Raw genomic sequence first — 20,990 nt, forward strand, 5'->3', positions numbered from 1 at the left:
CTTCATCTGTTTCACCATCACTGGTTTTATCCTTTCTTGTTCTAAATTCACTTCAATTAATAACTTATAAATTCTTCCTATCAGTCTTTATTTCCCTTAGTTAATATAATTTCTACTTTAGATTTATTTTGATTAAATCCCCTCAAATTATCTTTATTAAATATATCCTTTAATTTATAATACATAAACCAGACATTAATTTTTAGCTCTTCTCTACTCTTCAACATCCAGACCCCTTCTTTACATTCCGTGATTTCTCTATAAATGTTGATATCCAGATTTAGTTGTACACCTCACTTCATAAATGCTTCTACAGCAGGGATGGGGAACCTCAGGCCCGAGGACATTTTTTGTGGCCCTCGGGAGCTCCGGGGCCCTGCCGCGGAGGTGGGGTGCAGGGCTGTACTCCCCGAGGGTGTTCCTGGGGCTGCGGCTTACAGGGGCGCTGTGGCGCCCTTTGGACCTCCTCTCGCCGACTGTCAGCTTTTGGTCGGTGAGAGGAGAGGGGAGGGATGCTTCCCCCAAGGCTGCCCCTTACATTGTAAGCCTCTCTCGCTGCCTGTCGGCTGTTGAGCAGCGGGGGGAGGGGGAAGAGGCCGGCGGCTCCTGGTGGCAGAGCATGCATGCGGGATCCGATTGGGCTTCGGGGGGGCTTTTGTGGACTCTGGGGCGAGAGGTTATGGAGACTGGGGCCCGGTTGCCCGGGGTTCCGTGCGCCCCCGTGTGTGGGGGGGGCAGGGAGGCTGGGGCCTGGCCGCCCAGGGCCGGCGAGTGTGTGTGTGGGGAGGAAGGCTTTTCTCTCTTCCTCTTTTTCTGTCACTCTCCTTTCTCTCCCTCTTTTTCTGTCTCTGTCTTTGTCTCCCTCTGTCCTTTTCTTTCTTTCCCTCCATCATTTTCTTTCTTTCTCCCCCTCTCTCCATTTCTTTCTCCCTTTCTCTCTCTCCCTCCCCCCCTTTTCCTATTTCTCTGTTTTCCTTCTTCCCTTCCTCCCTTGCCGATCAACTGTGGGGTGCGTCCCCCTGGCGCCTCGTTTGCTTGGGCCCACTGCTGGCTGCCCTCCCACCTGGGAGGGGGGAGCGGGAGCGCCCTGCAGGCCGTCTCTGTGTGGCCTCCCCTGGGGTTGCCAACCTCCAGGTAGTGGCTGGAGACCTGGCAACCCTAGCCTCTCCCCCCCTCACACCGGGAGATCTACACCTGGTATGGCCCCTGAATGATGTCATAAATGTGCAAATGGCCCTTGGCAGGAAAAAGGTTCCTCACCCCTGTTCTACAGGGTTAATCCAGCCAGGGGTTTTACATTCCAAAAATTCTTTATATTTCTTCCAAGTCTGAAGTAGACCACCTCTAATAATATGGGAATTAAATTCTTTGTTTACTTTCTCCTTTTCATGCCATAAATATGTGTGCCACCCAAAGCGTAAATTAAACCCCTCTAATTCTAATATTCTAGGATTCTCTAATAGAATCCAGTTTTTTAGCCAGGTGAAGCAAGCTGCTTGATAATACATTCTCAAATCTGGTAATCCCAGGCCTCCTGTTTCTTTTAGTTCAACTAAGTTACTATATGCTATTCTATGTCTTTCCGTACCCCATAAGAAATTTAAAATATCTTTCTTCCAACTTTTAAATATCTGTGCTCCTTTCAAAATTGGTAGGTTTTGAAATAAAAAAAAGCATCTTAGGCAATACCATCATTTTAATAACTGAAATTCTATCCCATAGTGATAATGGTATTTTCCCCCAGTTTTTGAGATCTATTACTATCTGTTGCCATTGTTTAATAAAATTATTCTGAAAAAAAATTAAGATTATTCGGTGATAACCATATGCCCAAATATTATCAATATTAAACCCTTATTGATATTATCAATATTATTGATATTTATCAATATTAAACCCTTATTGATATTTAACTCTTATTGATACAGCATTATGGTCTGACAATACCCTGGATAAAATCTCTGGATTCTCTGAGACATTTGTCAACCCTTTAGAAAGCCATAACATCTCTATTCTAGAATATGTAAGATGTCTAGATGAAAAAAATGTATATCCCTTTTTATTGCCATAAACCAATCTCCAGACATCAAATATCCCATTGATCTGTAATAGCATTAAAAATATCCGGTAGCTTACCATCACATTTCCCCTTTTTTTTCTTTGCAGACCTATCTATCTTGGGTTCTATTACCCCATTAAAGTCCCCCATTCAAATAATTTTTTCTAAAGCATGTTCAGCCAAAATTGTAGCTAAAGTATTATAAAACATTTTTTTATTTGTATTAGGCACGTAAATTCCCACCAATAAAATCTTTTGAAAACCACAAGTTATTTCTATCATCAAAATTCTTCCTTCTTTATCTTGAAAGATAATTTTAGGTTCTAATATTACCGGTAAATACATAGCTATACCATTAGTTTTTTTCTTCTCGTTACAAGACGTGAAGAGTTTACCTAACCTTGGTTGTTCCAATCTAAATATATCCTTCTGTGAGATATGCATTTCCTGTAAACAAACAATGTTAGCTTTAGATTTTTGTAAATGATAAAATACTTTCTTCCTCTTACTAGGAGAATTCAAACCGTTGATGTTCCATGACAATACCTGTAACATATTAAAATTCAGTTAGACCCATTTTAAATTTTACATTTTTTAATCCCAAAGATGTTATCCATATTTATTCATCTTTTATCCCTTACCCCCTCCCTCCACCCCTATTCCCATTAAGATCAGTTCATAGCTGCTCAGCCATCCTTATCATCTGACAGGGAATCCTCTGCTGATTCAGTTGGCAGAACCCCACCGCTTGCTTCTGAGGCCTTTTCCTCTTCAGTAGGTTCTTTGGCAGGAGGCTGTTTAGCTGGTTTAAAAAGCTCTGTCATACCTTCTTAAGAATTGTTCAGCCTTGTTGGTATCTATAATTTTAAATCTTTTAGCCTTGAAAAGAAAAGAGATGCCTTGTGGGAATTCCCATCTGAATTGAATCCCGTTGAGCCTCAGTCGTTCTACTATCTCTGAGAAATCTTTTCTTTTTCTAAGCAGTCTTCCTGGAATTTCCTTCATCAATCTCAGAGGGGTACCCTCTATTGTAAGTGGACGTTTGTAGTGGGTACTGAGAATAAGGTCACGATGACTCCTGGAAAAAAGTTGAACTAGACAGTCTCTTGATACTTTGTTTTTGGTTGCAAAAGAAGAGTTAATCCTGTAGACCATTATAATCATCCCTTCAACAACTTCTTCCTCTTCTTGCAAAAAATCTGCCAAAAGTACTTTTAGATATCCTTTTAAATCTCTTCCTTCTATTTTTTCCTTCAAACCACGAATGCGAATGGAATTTTCCTTAATCTTGAGTTCAATCATTGCCATTTGGTCATCTCGTTTTTCATCTCTCTCCTGGGATGCTTCCAGTGACATTTCCAAGGTGTCCACCCTCTTTTTAATATCCTTATTCTCCTGTGCATTTTTTAAAAGCTTGGTCTCCACCTTATCCTGTCGCACAGTCAAGGACGTGATTGAGTCTTGCAAGGCTGCTATTGCTGCTGTATTTTGTGAGATAGTCATTGAGTTTTGAGAGATGGCAGCAGTGTTTTGACTCAATTCTTGCTTCATTTCTGTAACCTCCTGATGTTTTAGTTAAGAGTTCATGCAAAGAATTGAGTGTCACTTCTGGCTTTGGTTTAGGAGTCATCTTTGCAGCAACAGGTATTCCTGAAGAGGGTGAAGTGGCTGGTGCTATCGTTATGTTAGAGGCAGAAGCTCGGCGTTGCTGAGAAATTTGCTGTACCTGGAGCTGTTTTGAGTCTTTGAGGAATTCCCTGGAATGCTTCTCTTTTTTTTCTCCCATTGATCCTAGGAGACTGAGTAACAACAAATTTGTAATCCACAGAGGGGAGGGGTAACGTTTCTTGCTTAGTCCATCAACTTGGGAATATTAGTAAAAGATAAAAAACAGTTCAGTTTAAAGTCTGACCTTAGAGAGAAGACTCTCACATCAGCTTCATTATTGTTAATATTTCATGCCAGTAGTTTTTCCGTCTTAGATTTTAAACTGATGTTTCAGCCACTGACAGAAAATTTTTTAAACTGCGTCACAGATGGTAGAAGGCTGGCGAAAAGCTAAGTTTCGATTCAGAGTCATGTAATTAAATTATAGTCAGCTCGAGTACTTTCTTCTATAAAAATAAAACTGTCAAACACCTCAGTTTTGGCTTTAATGAAAATATGAACTAATGTGAATTAAAACTTGCTGTTTTTTAATCGGAGTCTCTCCACCGCGTCTCCTGGCTGCCGTTTTAGAAATGGCGTCTGCTTCGTGGCTAAGCCCGTCAGAGCGACCGCCGCTGATTTCTCTGTGGCTATCGCTACAATGACGAGCCTCCTGCCTGCGCCCAATTCAGCATCTCCTTTTACACCGAGGAGTGCCACTTGCCAGATGATAGGGGGCGAATTTCTTGCCCCCCGGCAGCTTTGCGCCGGAGTGCGAGGCGTCGCACTTCCCGCAATGGATCCGCTCCGACCCGGGAGGGTGACACACTCTTGTTCTCCCCCCCCCCGTGTTTTTTCAAGTGCTGAAACTGCCCCCCTCCAACACTTTTGGTACTTCAAAAGGCACCGGGGGGGAAGGTAAGAGTGCCTTATCCTGTGGCACTGTGGGCCTGATCTGATCAGGCCCCTCACAGTATTCTTAAATGGCCAGTATTAAGCTGTAAAACGGCAGCGGTATCCCCAGGTCCAATCAAGGCACAGCGTCACATCTAGTTTGCCTTTAAGATTCGAGCAAGAGTTTTTCTGCTCAGGAGCAAGTCATTGTTTCAGCAGCATCTTACCTCTAACTTAAGAGCCAGAGTGGTGTAGTGGTTAAGAGCGGTGGACTGTAATCTAGTGAGCTGGTTTGGTTTTCCCACTCCTCCACATGAAGCCTGCTGGGTGACCTTGGGCCAGTCACAGTTCTCTCTGAACTCTCTCGGCCCCACCTACCTCTCAAGGTTCCTGTTGTGGGGAGATAAAGGGATTTTGATTGTAACCCACTTTGAGATTCCTTAAGGTAGTCAAAAGCGGGGTATAAAACTCAACTTCTCTTCTTGTTCTTCTAAACACTGTTCAAGATATAAACTGCACTAACATTCCTCTTTTATACCTTAAGCAGATCATGAGAGGGAGGGCATCTTGGCCATCTTCTGGGCATGGAGTAGGGGTCACTTGGGGGTGTGGTGGGGAGGTAGTTGTGAATTTCCTTCATTGTGCAGTGGGTTAGACTAGATGACCCTGGTGGTCCCTTCCAACTCTATTATTCCCCTCCACAAACCCTTAGTTTTAACAACCTGATGGACCAAAGTACATTCCTAATCACTTGGGGCATCTAAATTGTTGTTTGTTTGTAAGGCTTGTCATTTGGAGAATCTTAATAAGTCTTTTTTTTAAAAATCTGTCGAAGGAGCAATGGAAAGAGCTTTCTAATGAAGACTTAGACCCACCACCAGAGCATACTCCCCCACCACCGAGACCGCCCAAACGAAGCTCGGAATTGAATAACGGGAGGCTGCCTGAACCCATATTTCCAAAGCATCGGGTGATTGAGGAGGAGGTCAAGTACACAGTCACCGTCGTTCAGGGGAAGATGCCTGACGGAGAGCAGCTAGACGTGGAGAGGTAATATTAACAAGGCATGTTTCGAAAACAGCAGATTCACAATCAGTGTGTTACCTTGGTTTTGTAGCATTCCAGGCTCAGATTAATGCTTCAGACACATTTGTTAACATTGTGTTGGGGTTTTTTGCTAAATGAAGATGAAGGCATGATGCTTCTTCAGGTGCCAGTACACAAAATAGAGAGGAAAAGACCTATTATTGAAGAAACCTATGGGGAAGAGTGGGGCTTGCCTCAGTCTGCAGTCCAGCCAGGGTGGATCTGAGCCAGTGGTGACATGAGAGAAGGTGTGTGCCGCCGCCGGTGTCACTGCCACCCCAACAGGATCCTCGGCAGGCTTCAGAGAAGGGGGCTTGGACCCCAGGCAAGCAGTAGCATAGGAGGCTGCCGCAAGTATAAGCCACACCTGCCACCTTCTCCCATGCCAGTTTGGTACCCACCTGGGCAATAACCTGGTCCTGGTTAGAGGGATGGCTGTCTTTCTCTTAACAGCAATGGTTTGGGAACCCCCGCCCCCCAATTTCCCCCTGGGCGCAAGGATCTCCACCCATGGAGCATGACTTCCTCGCCTCCCACTGCAACTCAAAGTTCTTTGGGGGGGGGGGGTTCAAGCTTCCACCAGCGGTAAAAGTCTGGTGGCTACAAGCCAAAACTTTTATTTCCGACATCAAGTCCAACGTATGCTCTCTGATAACGATTCAACTGACGTATATCACAAGCAGTCTTAATATTCCTGACCAGGTTATACATTTATAATTCTTAAAAGAAGTCAAGAGTAGTTTTTGAAAGCAGCTGATTGTTCACATTTTTCTATGTCTTCAGAATATCTGGAAACAGAAAATGCTACAATGTTTCTTGGAAACTAGGTCAGTTCACTAAATATGTGCTTTGAATGGCTGGTGCCTTGCTGTGCATATGTGCTCATTTCAAAAGCACTGTTTAAATTGTAGTCCTAGATGTCAACAAAACAGATCACTTATTTAGCAGTCTCCATTTTCTCAGAGGAACTGAAACATTCTCAGGGGAACCGAAATATTCAAAGATGCTTCAAGGCAGCTGCAAAATATCCGAGAAGTTGTTTGTTTCTCTTTAAGGGCAGTTTAGAGGGGGCAGGCTAGCCTGATCTCATCAGATCTTAGAAGCTAAGCAAAGCCAGCCCTGGTTAGTACTTGGGTAGGAGATCCCCAAGGAAGTCCAAGGTTGCTAAGGCAGTGACAAACCACCCCGTCTCTTGCCTTGAAAACCCTACGGCAGGGGTGTCAAACATAAGGCCCGGGGGCCGGATCCAGCCCCTTTAAAGCTCTTATCTGGCCCACAAGCCAGCCAAGGCAACCACACTCCTGTTCTGGGCTGGCAAGGCATGGCCCGGCCCGACCAAGTGACATTTATGCCATATCTGGCCCTCATAACAATTGAGTTCATCACCCCTGCCCTAGGGGGTCTCCATAAGTTGGACTTGATAGCACTTTCTACTACCACCAGAGATGGCAGGAGGTTTTTCCACACTACTAGAGGAACTTAAATATCAAGGTATTGGTTATCTCTTGGCCAGAAGGCTTCTTGCCTGTAAGTCCCAGTGGCTGAATGAAGAAGCTTCAGAAATATGTAAAGTGCCGTCAAGACGCAGCCAACTCATGGTGACCTCTCATGGGGTTTTCAAGGGAAGAGGCATTCAGAGGTGCTTTGTCACTGCCTGCATCTTCTTAGCAACCCTGGTATTCCTTGGTGGTCTCCCATCCAAATACTGACCAGGACTGACCCTGCTTAGTTTCCGAGATCTGATGAGATCGGGCTAACCTGGGCCATCCAGGTCAGGGCACAGAAATAGAACCCTCAGATTATCTGAAGCAAGGACAAGCCAAATTGAGGTGCGTCTGTGATCACTAGGGGGTGCTGCGACTTCATTAGTGTTAGTGATTTTTCTCTAGCGTTGCTATGGTCAGTGAAAATTCTTTTCCCATTTTTTTTTTTAGGTACACCCATCCATTCCTTTTATTCTTTTTTTCTCTTTCAAAAGAAGGACGTCTCTTTGTAATTATCTGCTACACCTCTCTACACTCTTTTGTAACTTCAGCCTTTTCAGGGGTTGTTGTTTTTCCTCCCCAGCGTTACATACCACAGGGTACTCTAGCAGAAGGGTGGGAAGGCTTGGGAAAACCTCCGAGTGTTTGCATAATGAAATCCTGAAATGTTGTGGAACCTCTCTTCCCTGCCCCATCCTCTCTTTGAATTTCTCCCCTGATTAAAACAGAATGACTTGAAACAGACTCCAAACAGGGTGGGGGACCGATTGATGGGCCTTGGGGACAAATTGGGCAAAAAGGAATTAAGAGAATTCCTCTTAACACTACTACTCCCCCCCTCTCCAGCTTTGTTCTGCATTTGTTGCATATCCTGCTGCTCCTTTGGTGCCATTTTCCTTACGAAATGTGCCTGCTTGTTCGTAACCAAGCTCAGTGAGCAGATCACAATGAAGTGGACATTTAAAAACTATAAAGGCAGCAAGGAAAGGTGAGGATAGGGGGGCTGCCAGGAGAATGAAAAGAGGAAATAGTGTCAAGGAGGGGAATGGAGGGGAAAGCGAGATTCCCCCGGAAGTCCTTCTGGGTTCCCCACTGCACAACCGAGCAACACAGTTTTCCCAGGGAGGGGAAAGGTGAAGACGGGAGGGGCAAATAATGGTCGGTTGGCTGATGGGTGGTAGGGAAAGAAGGGAGCAGGAAAAGGGGAGAGGCTATTGGGCTTTCAGGGAAGGGAAAGAAGTAATATTGGGGGAGGGAAAACGATATTTTCTCCCCCCCCCCCCAACAAGTCCGTTGCATGTCCCCCTGGTTGTATATCCGCTGTTGAATGGATTTATGGGAAAAGTGATGCTTGAAACTTTGCATGGACTACAAAGAGATAAGCCAGCTCCAACTGGAGCATCTTAGGTTGGGGTAATTAATGTAATAGGCGGGACTTTTGTACTGCTAGGCAGGAAGGCGAGATGGGTTTTCAGACAACAGGATTCCCATCTCCCAATGCAAGACATTAAGAAACAGTTGCTTCGTCACACAAAGGCAAGCCAAGATGTTTGAAAAGAGCAAGAGTCCAGTAGCATCTTAAAGACTAACAAAATTTCTGGCAGGGTTTGAGCTTTCATGAGCCACAGCTCACTTCTTCACGAAAGCTCATACCCTGCCAGAAATTTTCTTAGTCTTTGAGGTGCTACTGGACTCTTGCTCTTTTCTGCTGCTAGTGACAGACTAACATGGCTACCCATCATGATCTATCTCCAAGATGTTTGAAGACAGGGTGCATCTTCCCCAGGACTATACTGGTGGACAGTAAAGGAGGACTGATAGCTTGGAGGTCAATTTGGACCAGTTTTTTAAATCAACCTAATAACTTGGTTTTGGTGGTAGAACTGTCAGTGTAAACAAGGAGCTAAAATTCTAAGTCATCTCTTGAAAGCAGTGTGATTCCCTTTGTATGTTAGGAGTCCATCTTGTAAATGAAGCAACGCTTTGTTTCCTCCACATTGCCCTTCTGCTATTCTGCTTTGCATACCTGTAATGGCTGCTTCCTCTGCATCCTACCAGCTGCATTGCTCTCCACTGCAAAGACTTTTTCCTGAACCACCGTAACATATTTTGACTGTCTGCTACCAAGTAATTGTTCTTTACTACCCCTGTTATATTTTGAGCCCTCCCTTTTAACTTTCTGTCTGACTGGTGTGGCCACCTTGGGTTTTAAAGCACTCTGGAGGAAGGGCCATGTTACTTTTGTGATCTGTACAGTGGCTGACTTAAAGTATAAACAGAAGGTCTATCCTGGCCCATGTAGTAGCTCCTTTTTCCACAATGAAGAATTCTAATCAGAATCTATTTACTCTTGTCTCTCAGCATTAGTCAAGACACTGAGCTTAGGAAGAGAACTGTTGATACTTCACCGCACAGTGAAGAGCTGGTAAAGCCTGAAGAAGAGGAGGAGGAGGAGGAGAACATAGTGGCCACTTGGAAACCATTTATGGTCAACATCTGCATGTTCACTGTCCTCACGGCAGGAGCATACCTCTGTTACAGGGCATGTTTTCATTGATGGACATACCAGCACCAGTACCAGAAATGCCAGTACCGTCACTGGCGCTTAACCTGTTTCTGTAAAAAGAAAGCTAAAGGGGGCACCCAAGCCTTGTCCCAGTGGGAAGTGTATCTGAAGTTTGAGAAGCTGGAACTTTGGTTAGGGCTTAAAGCGAAAAATTGATGCACTAGGGTTTAATTTTTTACCCTGTGGTCCCAAGAATTTAATATTCTAATCTCAGGGCCTTAAGATATTCAGGAGTAAGCAGAGAATATGCCAAATAAGTCTTGTGTTTTTTATTATTTTTCCTTACTTCTAATGGAATAATAAGAGTTTACAACACATTGTTGTTCTTTTATTTTTTTAGTATTTTTTAAAACCAGTTTTTATTTTTTATTTTTTTTTCCAAGAAAAGGAACTTTTAGGCACCGGTGAAAATTTTGTTTCTATTCTCCCAAGTGTTTGTAACCAAATACATCATATAGGGATTGTTGTTTTTAACACCACTACCCATACAAACACCCAAGAATGTATGAAATTTTGCAAAAGGAGAGCTCTTTCCTTGATGCCTTTTGAAGACTGGGGGGGGGGCCCCCGAGCCTGTGAAGAACCACTTCTGCGGAACCTCTGTTAGTTAAATTGGCTGCTGCTGCGTAGGGAGCCCCAGTTGAATTGGCGGAGATTATATAGAACCGCCTCTTGGTGAGTTGTACCCTGCCTTTTCCCCCCCTGATTTGGTTTTGGCAGTGCAGGTAGTAACAAGTCTATTTTATCTGGTGGTTTGTCCCGAAATAGATTGTTGCTTTCCTTAGGTATCTATGATAATGGGCATCGGCAGTTGGCTCAGGGCACTCCAGCAGGTCAAAGGTTAATTCTCTTCCCGCCTCCTCTTTGGAAACGATGAACTGTGCTTCCTCCCATGACTGCCCCTGTCATTGCATCCAATATATATCTGTTGCATTGTTTCTGTTTTTATTATAAAAGCAGGAGGAGGGATCTGCCAGAAGAGAGAGATGCAACCAGATCACTTCTACTAGCATTTGCCAGTGGTTTCAGATAACTGTTCAGGGTCTCTCACACCTACCCCCCAACGATTTGGAATATAAAATGCAGTTTCATACTGTTTGCCCTGTGAAGAATGCTTTGTGTCCAAGGTAAAATGAGAGGAAGACTTTCATTCGAAAGACAGACTAGCTGCTCCAGGTCGGAGAGATCCATTGGGAGTATTTCTCCATAAATTGCATGTAGCTGAGGTTGGGGTGGGGGTGCTTCTTCCAGCCAGCAGAACCTGTCATCTTTTGAAATAAAAGCAACTGGGTTAGTGGCTCTAACATTAAAAAAAGAGAGAAGAAAATAGAGATTTCAAGATGGGTTTTCATTTGGCTCAGGGTGGTACTGCTCTGTAGCCAGGCTTAAATGTTTGAGACTTAAATGTCTTCTTGTAAAGATCAGGAAGAAGGAGGAATGGTCACTCCAACTCAGATGAGATTTATGGTTCTCGTTGTAGGTTGTTCCATTTGGATGAGGATTTGAGGTATTTTGTTGTGTGGGAACTGAGGTTAACTTGTAGCTGCTAGAGAGGAGCTGAAATTCAAACCATGGTGTTTTTTTTTAAAGTCTGTTGATTTTGGGGTTTTATTGCCAGATAGATGACGTTACAACTGGGGTAGTAAGGCTGAATTTTGCCACACCCTCTTGCTCTTTTTTGTTTTTTAAATTTTGGGCGAGCACTAGAAATCAAGTGAAGAATCTTTTGTCTGTAGTGCTAAGGTTAGAGACAAATTCATTCATTAAAATTGTAGCTGTTTTTTTTTAAAAAAAAAAAACATGACAACTGATCCTGTGTATGCTTTGGAAAAAAATTCCTTATTCTACTTACATAGCACTTAGACATTGCCCTTCCTTTTTTAAAAAAATATTGCATTTATATACTCTTCACTCCATATTTATTTTTGTTCTCCACGCTCGTTCAACCTGGGGCTCTCGCTCTCTCTTTTTTTTTTTGGCCTTGAACCAATTAGGTATTAATTAAGGGTCTTTTGGAGGAGAGAGAAAATGAAGAGGCTGGATTTTTTTTAACGACAAAAAAAAAGCTTACATCAAGGGCTTTGCAAAAGTACAATAATAAATCCTCAGGTAGTACTCGGAATCTCATTTTTAAAAATTACCTGCGAGACTGTTGGTCAGACCAGAATTTGAAAGGGGGAAAAAAGGAATATTGTTAAACAGTCAATATTTAGTAGTATTGGAAACATGAAAAATACTGAGTATAGCAAATGATAGAATATATAATGGCTCATCTGTGTGATTTGCAATACAGTATGTGATTGCTTTGTCCCCGTCACTATCAATCACTTAGTAGGGTATTGTTCAGAAGCAGCATTTGTATACCATTTTTATTCAGATGCATGCAGAGTCTCCTAAAAGTGTCCTGATTTTTAAAAACACACATAAAAAAAACAACCCCGTGTGCTTGAAAGATTGAAAAAAAACTTGTATTTCTGCTTCCTGATGTGCCCAGATTATTCTTGCATGACCTGATCATTTTAAATGGCCGTGGTTCCAAGGGTGTTTGCTGAGGTGTCTTCTTCATTCAGCCAAGTAGGTTGGTCAGTGTTTTTCTCTTTTTAAAAAAATGAAAACAACAAAAAAAACCAGAACCCTGTTGTATCTTGCCTAGTACTTGGCATGACTTTCTATTCAGTTTTATACGTATGCCATGTTAACCCGGTTGTATACCACGTATTTCAGCCAAGTAAGTATAGTACAGACATTCCAGAATGTATACAAAGCCATATTCACACCTCACCCATAAACACAAGTATTCTGCAGCAAAACAGCTGGAACCAGAGGTGTGTTGGTTTGGCTTCAGAAGTCACAAACAAACAGCTTTTCCACAAAGGTCTCTAGAAGCAAAGTGAGATTTTTTTTTTTAAGTATGTTCGTTTCCATAGACATGAAACGATTTAAAGGGGGGGGGGAAATCAGGGCTCTTGAAAATAGCAATGGGTGACGAATGATTTGTAACATTTTTCCTCGTTAGGGGGAAGACTGTTGATTTCAGAATGTGTCTCAGATTTTTACAGTGACTTGATTGTGCTTTATTTACAACCAGTCAGGAAGAAGGAAAAGATCTCTCTGGCTACCTGTGCCCTCTTATGCTAACTAGGGTCACTGTTTGCCTTTTACCTATTTGAACTCAAGAAAGATATGCGCTGCAGTGGAAACATACAGTAGAGTGCCCTAGCAAAGCCCATTGAGGTGTGTATAAGGCTTATAATGCTGAACTGTAAGCATTTTGTTTTGATGTCCTGTATATGTATGTAGTAGTTTGGGTGTGTATATACAGTAGCGTTTCAAAGTGGATGTATTGGTTAACCTATTGGGGGGGGGGGAATGGGGAAAAAAAGAATCCATGTTTAAACTCATTAGAAAGTTAGTGAGCTGCTCTGCTATATGCCTTAAGCAAATATTTACTCATCAGGTCTTTCTTTTTTACAGATTGCCATAGAAATCTTTTTTTAAAAAAAGAAAATAAAAAAAAACAACCAGCTAAATGTTTTGGTATAATACATTTTCAGGTATATTGTCTTTTGTGTAAGGCGCTGCGATGACCTCACAGTTTCAGTAAAACTGTACAGTTTTCCAATTTCTCATACAGACTTTCAGTTCTCATTTTAGCTGCAACAATAAAATCCTTTTTGTAAAGAATGTGCGCCTGGACTTCTCACTTTCTGTTTTTATTAATGCTTTATTCGATTACACTGTGCTCTTTTGGCGAGCAGTGCTAGTTAGGAACTTAAAATACACAACTACCACTCAAAATGGCAATCATGTTTCAATTTGATATTTAATGTCTCATACGCACCTTTACTTGGGCGCAAGTCCCTTCTGAAGAACTTGTTCTGTCTGTCTTGACAGCGTTAAGTCATTCTCAAATGCACTGAAAAGGTTTGCTATCATAAGGGCCAGATAGAATGTTCTTCATGCTCACCTTCTTCTGGTATATGGGGGGGCAGTGGAGTTTGTAAACAGGAGAAAGACCCAGTCCCCAAAATGGCCCGGTGAGTACTGAGCATAGAATGTCGAGCACTTTTAAACTGAGAAGAGATCGGATTCCCAAAGAGCTCACAGCAGGGGTATTCTATGTGTGGCTTACAGAGCAATGCATACACTATCATCACCCGAATGAGCCGCATGGCTACTTGTGCAGTACCCCACCAAACACACACATCAACAATAAATTATATATTTATATATATTATAAATATATATTTTAAGTATATTATAAAAGCAGGTGTATATATATAAATATATATACCTGCTTTTATTTTATATATAATATATATAATTTTATTTTGACCAAGGTCAGTGGTAGCAGCTCTGACAGTTACAAGCATCTGTCTGAAAGGGAGAAATGACTACCTTTATGTTATTTGAAAAGAGTGTTGCTGGATTAGGCAAAATTGCAGAACCTGCAGAGCCAGATACTTCAGGAAATCTCACAAGCAAGGTGTGAATGTTGTGTCTCGTTATAGTTGATTCTCACAGGCAAGCTGCCTCTTTTCACAGATGTTCTTTTCAGCCATTATGGCTATTAGCTGTTGAGCGCTATGGCTTCTTTTAATTTACCTAATCTTTTTTATTTTTAAAAAAGCCACCTAAGCTAATGACATTATGTTAATTAGAACGAATACTATTTTACAGATCGTATTTGTGTACCTGGTTCCTGAATGGTGCATGCATGCACATAGCACACAAGATAGAGACAGTGTGGTGCAGTGATAATGTCAGGCTAGCATCTGTGAGACAAAGATTTCACTCTCTTCTCTGCAATGTAACACTGGGTCACTCACTGTTAGCCTAACCTGTCTCACATGCTGTTGGTTGTGAGGAACAAGTAGAGGAGGCAAGAACAACATAAATCGTCTTAAGTCCACCTTGGGAAGAAAAGCAGGGTATAAATAATGAGTACAAAAATGGTCCACAGCAGCTTGCTAGTTTGCAACTGAACACAGAAAATCATCCCCCATCTTGCCTTTACCCTCAAATCTCTGACTTGTTTTGTGCGTCACCTGCTTCCCCAGTATCTTACCTACCATACTTGACCCAATGTTTATATTTAGTAGAGGTAGCAAAGTTGAAGAAAGTTACTAGTTACATTGCAAACAGTTTAATAAACTTAAAAAAAACCAGAATTTAATAAATTTTTAAAAAGCAATAAATACTGAAAAGTACAAAGCACAAAATACTGTATAAAATATATACTCTGACGCCAAGGGCCATGACCCAATAATGGGAGCCGGGCATACGCTCAGAATTTCCCCATTCAGCCCCAGGGGAAAACACCGGCAGCAGCTACAAATGCACACCGGGGCTACAGCCCTCTCTTGACCACGTTTAGTCAAATGTCTCACTGAATTTCGTGAGGTTTACTTAAGTAAATTTACTTAATTAAATCTCACGAGATTTACTTAAGTAAATCTGCTTAGGAGTGCAGACGTGGACCCAAAAGTACTTCTCAGCAACATCTTGATTCTTAAGCCCAGAATGAGGACCCCAGATAGGAGTAATGGTGTATCGTCTTTCCATATTGCTTGCGTTAGACACTGACATGTCCACCTTAAGAAGTGTGTAGTATCTTTCGGCTAACAGGACAGTTGGTCACAAACCTCTCCAAGATTTACTTTGAATCTTCAGGCTTACAACATGTCCATGTTAAGTTTCTCCTATAATGCTTCAAGGACAACAAACAGTGATTTCAGACTGATTTGCTATCATGCCTTTAGAAATAGGAGTTCAACAGTTTTTGGTCCACAAGATTAAATGAAGAACAATATATTTTCTCTCTGCCTAAAGAAGGGTGCATGTAGGCTTGCAGCTGTAATAGATTGGTGGTGGAAGGAGTTGTCAAATCACAGCCGACCCCGAGGGTTTTTTTCAAGGCAAGAGCTGCTCAGAAGTGGTTTGCCATCACCTGCCTCTGCGTCGCAACCCTGGATTTCCATGGTGGTCTTCCATCCAAATACTAACCAGGGCCCGCCCTACTTAGCTTCTGAAATCAGGCCAGCCTGGGCTATCCAGGTCAGGGAAGATCAGTAAATTGCCAGCAAGAAAAAATCTCTCATGTGGATCTCCAGTTTGTTTTTTCTACATATGTTTTTTTGCTTGAGCACCGGATGCTGCTGAAAAACTTTGTAAGAAAACATCTCACAGTCGCAACAGAAGCTGCTTGAGTATCTTTTTCCTCACTTGGAAAAATCTCGTACAGAACTTCAGTGTATTTTTGCAGAGTATTTAAATTATTTTTATCCCACTTTTCTCCATATGGACACACGGGAGCTTATCTTATTAAGCCAGATATACTGCAGGCTTAACATCTGTGGTTATGCTGAAGAAGGGAAGAATGTGCTACTTAACGGTACAGATATGAGACCTAGATATTTTTTTTCTTCTTCACGCCTGCCAGCAGTGGTAAAATCCTGAAACTCTGCCCTCTTTCTGGTATTAAAAGCTGAGCTGAGACAGCCGAGTTAGTCTTCTGCACGCTGGAGTCTTTCGCGTCAAAGCGAGGGCCACTTGCCTGAATTTGAGGAGAAGACTGTTTAAAATACTGTGATTTCAATTTCAGCTTCTTGGTACATTGTCTCCCTCAGCTCACAACAGATTTTGTCCATTTTCTCAAAAGCCAGCCGTCCTTTCTCACCTGTGTGGAAAAGACAGACAGAAAATGATGGGTAGAGTAACACTCGTTTGCAATGTAAAAATCTCTCTTCCACAGAAACTTTCCTCAGCAGCCTGTCATTTCTGTAAGTATGTTGACCAGTTCACACAGCCGTATGAAAAGAATTCGTTATGGGTTTAAACTGTGGGCAGAAAGGTACCAGCTGGATATTAGGGGGCGGGATTTATAGTAGGAGTTGTTTGGCAGTAGAATCAGCTACCTAGGGAGGTGGTGAGCTCCCCCTCACTGGCAGTCTTTAAACAGGCTGGACAAGCACTTGTCAAGGATGCTCTCTAGGCTGATCCTGCATTAAAAGCAGGGGGTTGGACTAGATGGCCTGTGTGGTCCCTTCCAACTCTATGATTCTTCTATGATTATGAAGACAGTGTTCGGGAAACAGAAAGGAAACTTCAGCTGGTACAAAATGCGGCAACAAGGATACTGTCGAGGGCTGGATGGAAGGGTCGCATCACCCCTGGGCAGAAAACTCTGCATCGGCTGCCTATTTTCAGGCATTTTGGGTTGAGGAAGTGGTACATGGAGCTTTTATCATCCCTGTCCCATAATAATAGAACTTGGGGGCACCCAATGAAGTTTTGGGGGAAATAGGTTCATGACAAGGACATACTTCTTTATTGGCATTTCCTGAAGTGTTGATGGCCACAACCATAATTTTTTTGCCGTCAAATCGCATCTGACTTGTGGTGACCCCTGGTGGGGTTTTCAAGGCAAGAGGCGTTCAGATGTGGTTTGCCATTGCCTGCCAGATAGTTTTAAAAGGGGGCTTGAGTCATGGAGGAGAGGCCCATCAGTAGCTACTAGCCATGGTGGCTTAAGAGAGCCAGCATGGTGAAGTGGTTAAGAGCGGTGGTTTGGAGCGGTGGTCTCTGATCTGGAGAACCGGGTTTGATTCCCCGCTCCTCCACATGAGCAGCGGAGGCTAATCTGGTGAACTGGATTTGTTTTCCCCACTCCTACACACGAAGCCAGCTGGGTGACACTGGACAAGTCACAGCTGTTCGAGCTCTCTCAGCCCCACCTACCTCACAGGGTGTCTGTTGTGGGGAAGGGAAGGTGATTGTAAGCTAGTTTGATTTTCTCTTAAGTGGTAGAGTAAGTCGGCATATAAAAACCAACTCTTCTGCTTCTTCATATCCAGAGGCAGCAAACTTCTGCATACTAGTGCAGGGAGGCAGTAGCAGGAGAGGGCCTTGGCCTCTGTGCCCTGTTTGTGTGGTCCTCCGGGGGAGGCAGTTGGCCACTGTGGGAATTAGGATGCTGGACTAGACGGACCACAGGTCTGATCCAGCAGGGCTCTTCCTGCACGTACATTTTTATGTACGTGTTCTCTACTGCTCCAGAAGGCAGGACTAGCAGATCTAATAGGCTTAAGTAACAAGCTGGTAATTTTCAGTTGGATATTAGGAGAAACTTCCTAAGATTGAGAGTAGTTCACCGACGGGATCAGTTACCTCCAAGTGGAGGCTAGACAGCCCATCTGTCAGGAATGCTCTAATTCATTAAGCAGCAGGGGTTGGACCTCAGGGCCCTATTATATTAGTCTCCTAAATGCTAAAGGTATACAGCGGATAAAATGTATTCATCTGAGGAATGTAAGCCTTGTTTGTCATTCAGATTTCCATCTGCTTTCCATCCCGGCTCCAGTTATTTGCACGGTATGTATGATGTAGACGTGGAACATGAGGAACGAGGGGAAATGTTCCATCAGTGGAATGGGATTTCCATGCCTTCCCCTCCCACTACAGCCCACTATCCCCATGAAATGAGGCTCCTGGGGGCGATGGGGGATGCTGAACAGCGATATTGGGAAGGGATCTGCAGTGGGAAGGGGGAAATCAGTGAACGTTAACAGCTTAGCCTGGACCCAACCCATGCAGTCTTTGGATGTTACACAAAAGTAGTGTGCAGTATGGAACTCCTGCTTGCCATGTAAGATCCAGAGTAAGAAATTGTGGCTCATCTTGGCAGAACAGTTTGGATTTCCGAGGTTCTCAGGACAGACATCAAAAGAAGAATATATTAAGTACATACTATATGAAGAACATGGTATTCTACTATAACCAGAATAATCGGAGTATCGTTAAAGTATTTACCAAATGAGAGAGTTGTTTCCCTGGCGGTGTTCCGTACTTCCTCTGTCTCGGACAGACACAGGCTGGCAATTTGTTCTATGCATTCAATGCCCTGTTTTGCAGAAGAGAAAAAAGGAGGGGGGAGCAGAATAGCAACTGGTTTAATCACTGCAAATTATCTCATCACCCCAACATCACTACGTAATGTCATTGGGTGACCAAAATGAAACAGGAGTCGCGCGGCACCTTAAAAACAAACATTTAGAGATCTGGGATTCATGTCTCATTAGCAATGCTGATTTCTCCACACCTACTACCCCTTTTTTGAGGAGCCCCGTGGCGCAGAGTGGAAAGCTGCAGTTCTGCAGTCCAAGCTCTGCTCACGACCTGAGTTCGATCCCAACGGAAGTCGGTTTCAGGTAGCCGGCTCAAGGTTAACACAGCCTTCCATCCTTCCGAGATCGGTCAAATGAGCACCCAGCTTGCTGGGGGTAAAGAGAAGATGATTGGGGAAGGCACTGGCAAACCACCCCGTAAAACAAAGTCTGCCTAGTAAACGTTGAGATGTGATATCACCCCATGGGTCAGGAATGACCCTGTGCTTGCACAGGGGACCTTTACCTTAACCTACTACCCCTTTGCATATCACACCTAATCCAATCATGCCTGCTAATGTCATTTACCTGCTATTGACATCTACATGCTACTGCCATTGGGTGTCTGAATTCATTCTTCTCTGCTTAAGGACAGATGGACTCACATTCTAGCTATATCTGAAGAAGTGAGCTGTGACTCATGAAAGCTGCCAGAATTTTTGTTAGTCTTTAAGGTGCTACTGGAATCTTGCTCTTTGTTACAGCTACAGACAAGACTAACACGGTTACCCATCGTGGTCTATCCACATGAGCATTCATGAGTCAGAGCTCATGATGCATCTGAAGAAGTGACCTCTGACTCACGAAAGCTCATGCTGGAATAAATGGTGCTAGTCCGCAGGGTGCCACTGGACTCCTGTTTTATTTTGCTACAATGAACTAACACGGCTATCCCTCTGGAATAACCAACCAGGGTCGTGGGTGCCACAAGCAGTGGAGAGTTATGGTCCTCCTGGAGAGGAGCAGGAGAGCCTGCATGCCCAGCTAAGGCATCAAGCTTTTCCTCTGTTCCAATTTGTGTAACCGGTACTGGACTGCTTGCTCCTCAACTCCAGAAGCAAAATCAGACAAATATTCCAAGAGACTATGGGCTTTTCTGCATTCTCATTTTCCTTGCTTGTGTCTTCATGTTGCTTGGAGGGGTGGGGGTGGGCGGTTCTGCATGTGTTTTGCTCCCTCTAGTGGTCGATTCCATACTACATCGGTGGATGTCTAGCATATCTCCCTGCAGATTTAACTGCAGGTTTATATGCCAGACATATAGCGATGTATTATCTAAATGACCACTAGACATGTGTGGAGCAGAGAAAAAAACCTGAAACAACAGGTACATTCAAGAAAGGAAAATGAGAATGCGGACAAGCCCCACAACAGTGAATGTACTGAAATGCTGTGACAGACAGCTAACTGCAGATGCCTTTTACCGGTCTGAGAACTCTGATTGACATGGGGGTCAAAACGAATTCTACTGTTGATCTAGGAGGGTGGCAGTTGAGAGTAGCATTTAAGTGGGGGGAGTTGAGAAGGAGCGGAGTGTAGGATCAAGGAGGATCCTGAAAGAGGGACAGTGAAACCAGTAATCCTTTCCCGAGGGAAACAGCTCCTAGGGGGTGATCCCTATCAAGTGCAAAAGAAGGGAAATGTTCCTGTGTGTACGTTCCTGCCACCACAGACTTTAGAAATTTTGTGTCAAACAAGCTGATGCCTGTTTATCTAAGGAGTGACAGCCATGTGATCTCTCTCAACGGTTAAAAATACCTGTTGGTAGAAGAAAACAGCTACATTCTTGTGAAAAACTATCTATTGTATATAGTTGAATGAAGTTTCCCTCATTCCTGTTGCCTTTTCACCCGCCAAGTTTAAAACTGGAACCTCCCTAACAGTCTGACTTGACCATTTCTCTGTAAGAGTGAAATAAAACAGTTTATGTGTTGTGAATTGATATCAGCCTCTCGTGTGCTATCTTCAGACATATACCAATGAAGGCTTTTTCAGTTCCTCAACTTCCTAGGCTGGGTCAGAATACTTCTACATACATTTTAACATCTCATGCGGGGGTGGGGGGAGAGAAACAAAGAAGAAGAAAAAGGAGCCACTCAGTTAAGTGAAAAAGGAAATGGAGAATCGTCAGAAATGCCTACGGGAATGGCGCTATAGGGCATTTGCCAAAGAGATTGGCCACTGCTAGCTTCTCTGCCACTGTGAGATACCAATCAGTCAATCAACACAAGCTAAAGCTACATTCTCAGCTGGACAAAGAATTTTATAACGGATTAAAGAGGGTTACAGGAGATTGCAGAGGCGTAATC

General features: G+C 43.2%; 2 protein-coding genes across 2 annotated transcripts in view; one reads left to right on the forward strand and one right to left on the reverse strand.

Moving 5' to 3' along the window:
- Positions 1-10,081, forward strand: part of PTPN1 (protein tyrosine phosphatase non-receptor type 1) — a 100,310-nt gene extending 90,229 nt beyond the window's left edge. The window contains exons 8-9 of the mRNA XM_056844426.1: positions 5,436-5,632; positions 9,496-10,081. Coding sequence (XP_056700404.1) covers positions 5,436-5,632; positions 9,496-9,727 — 429 coding nt within the window. The 3' untranslated portion in view covers positions 9,728-10,081. The remainder of the gene's footprint in view (positions 1-5,435; positions 5,633-9,495) is intronic.
- Positions 10,082-16,298: 6,217 nt separating this feature from the next.
- RIPOR3 (RIPOR family member 3) overlaps positions 16,299-20,990 on the reverse strand; it is a 79,196-nt gene continuing 74,504 nt past the window's right edge. Inside the window, exons 20-21 of the mRNA XM_056844617.1 lie at positions 18,548-18,638; positions 16,299-16,415 (exon numbers count right to left, since the gene is read on the reverse strand). Of these exons, the coding sequence (XP_056700595.1) occupies positions 16,315-16,415; positions 18,548-18,638 (192 nt within the window). The 3' untranslated portion in view covers positions 16,299-16,314. The remainder of the gene's footprint in view (positions 16,416-18,547; positions 18,639-20,990) is intronic.

Source organism: Euleptes europaea, chromosome 2 (assembly GCF_029931775.1).
Source record: "Euleptes europaea isolate rEulEur1 chromosome 2, rEulEur1.hap1, whole genome shotgun sequence".
In the NCBI taxonomy this organism is placed as follows: Eukaryota; Metazoa; Chordata; class Lepidosauria; order Squamata; family Sphaerodactylidae; genus Euleptes; species Euleptes europaea.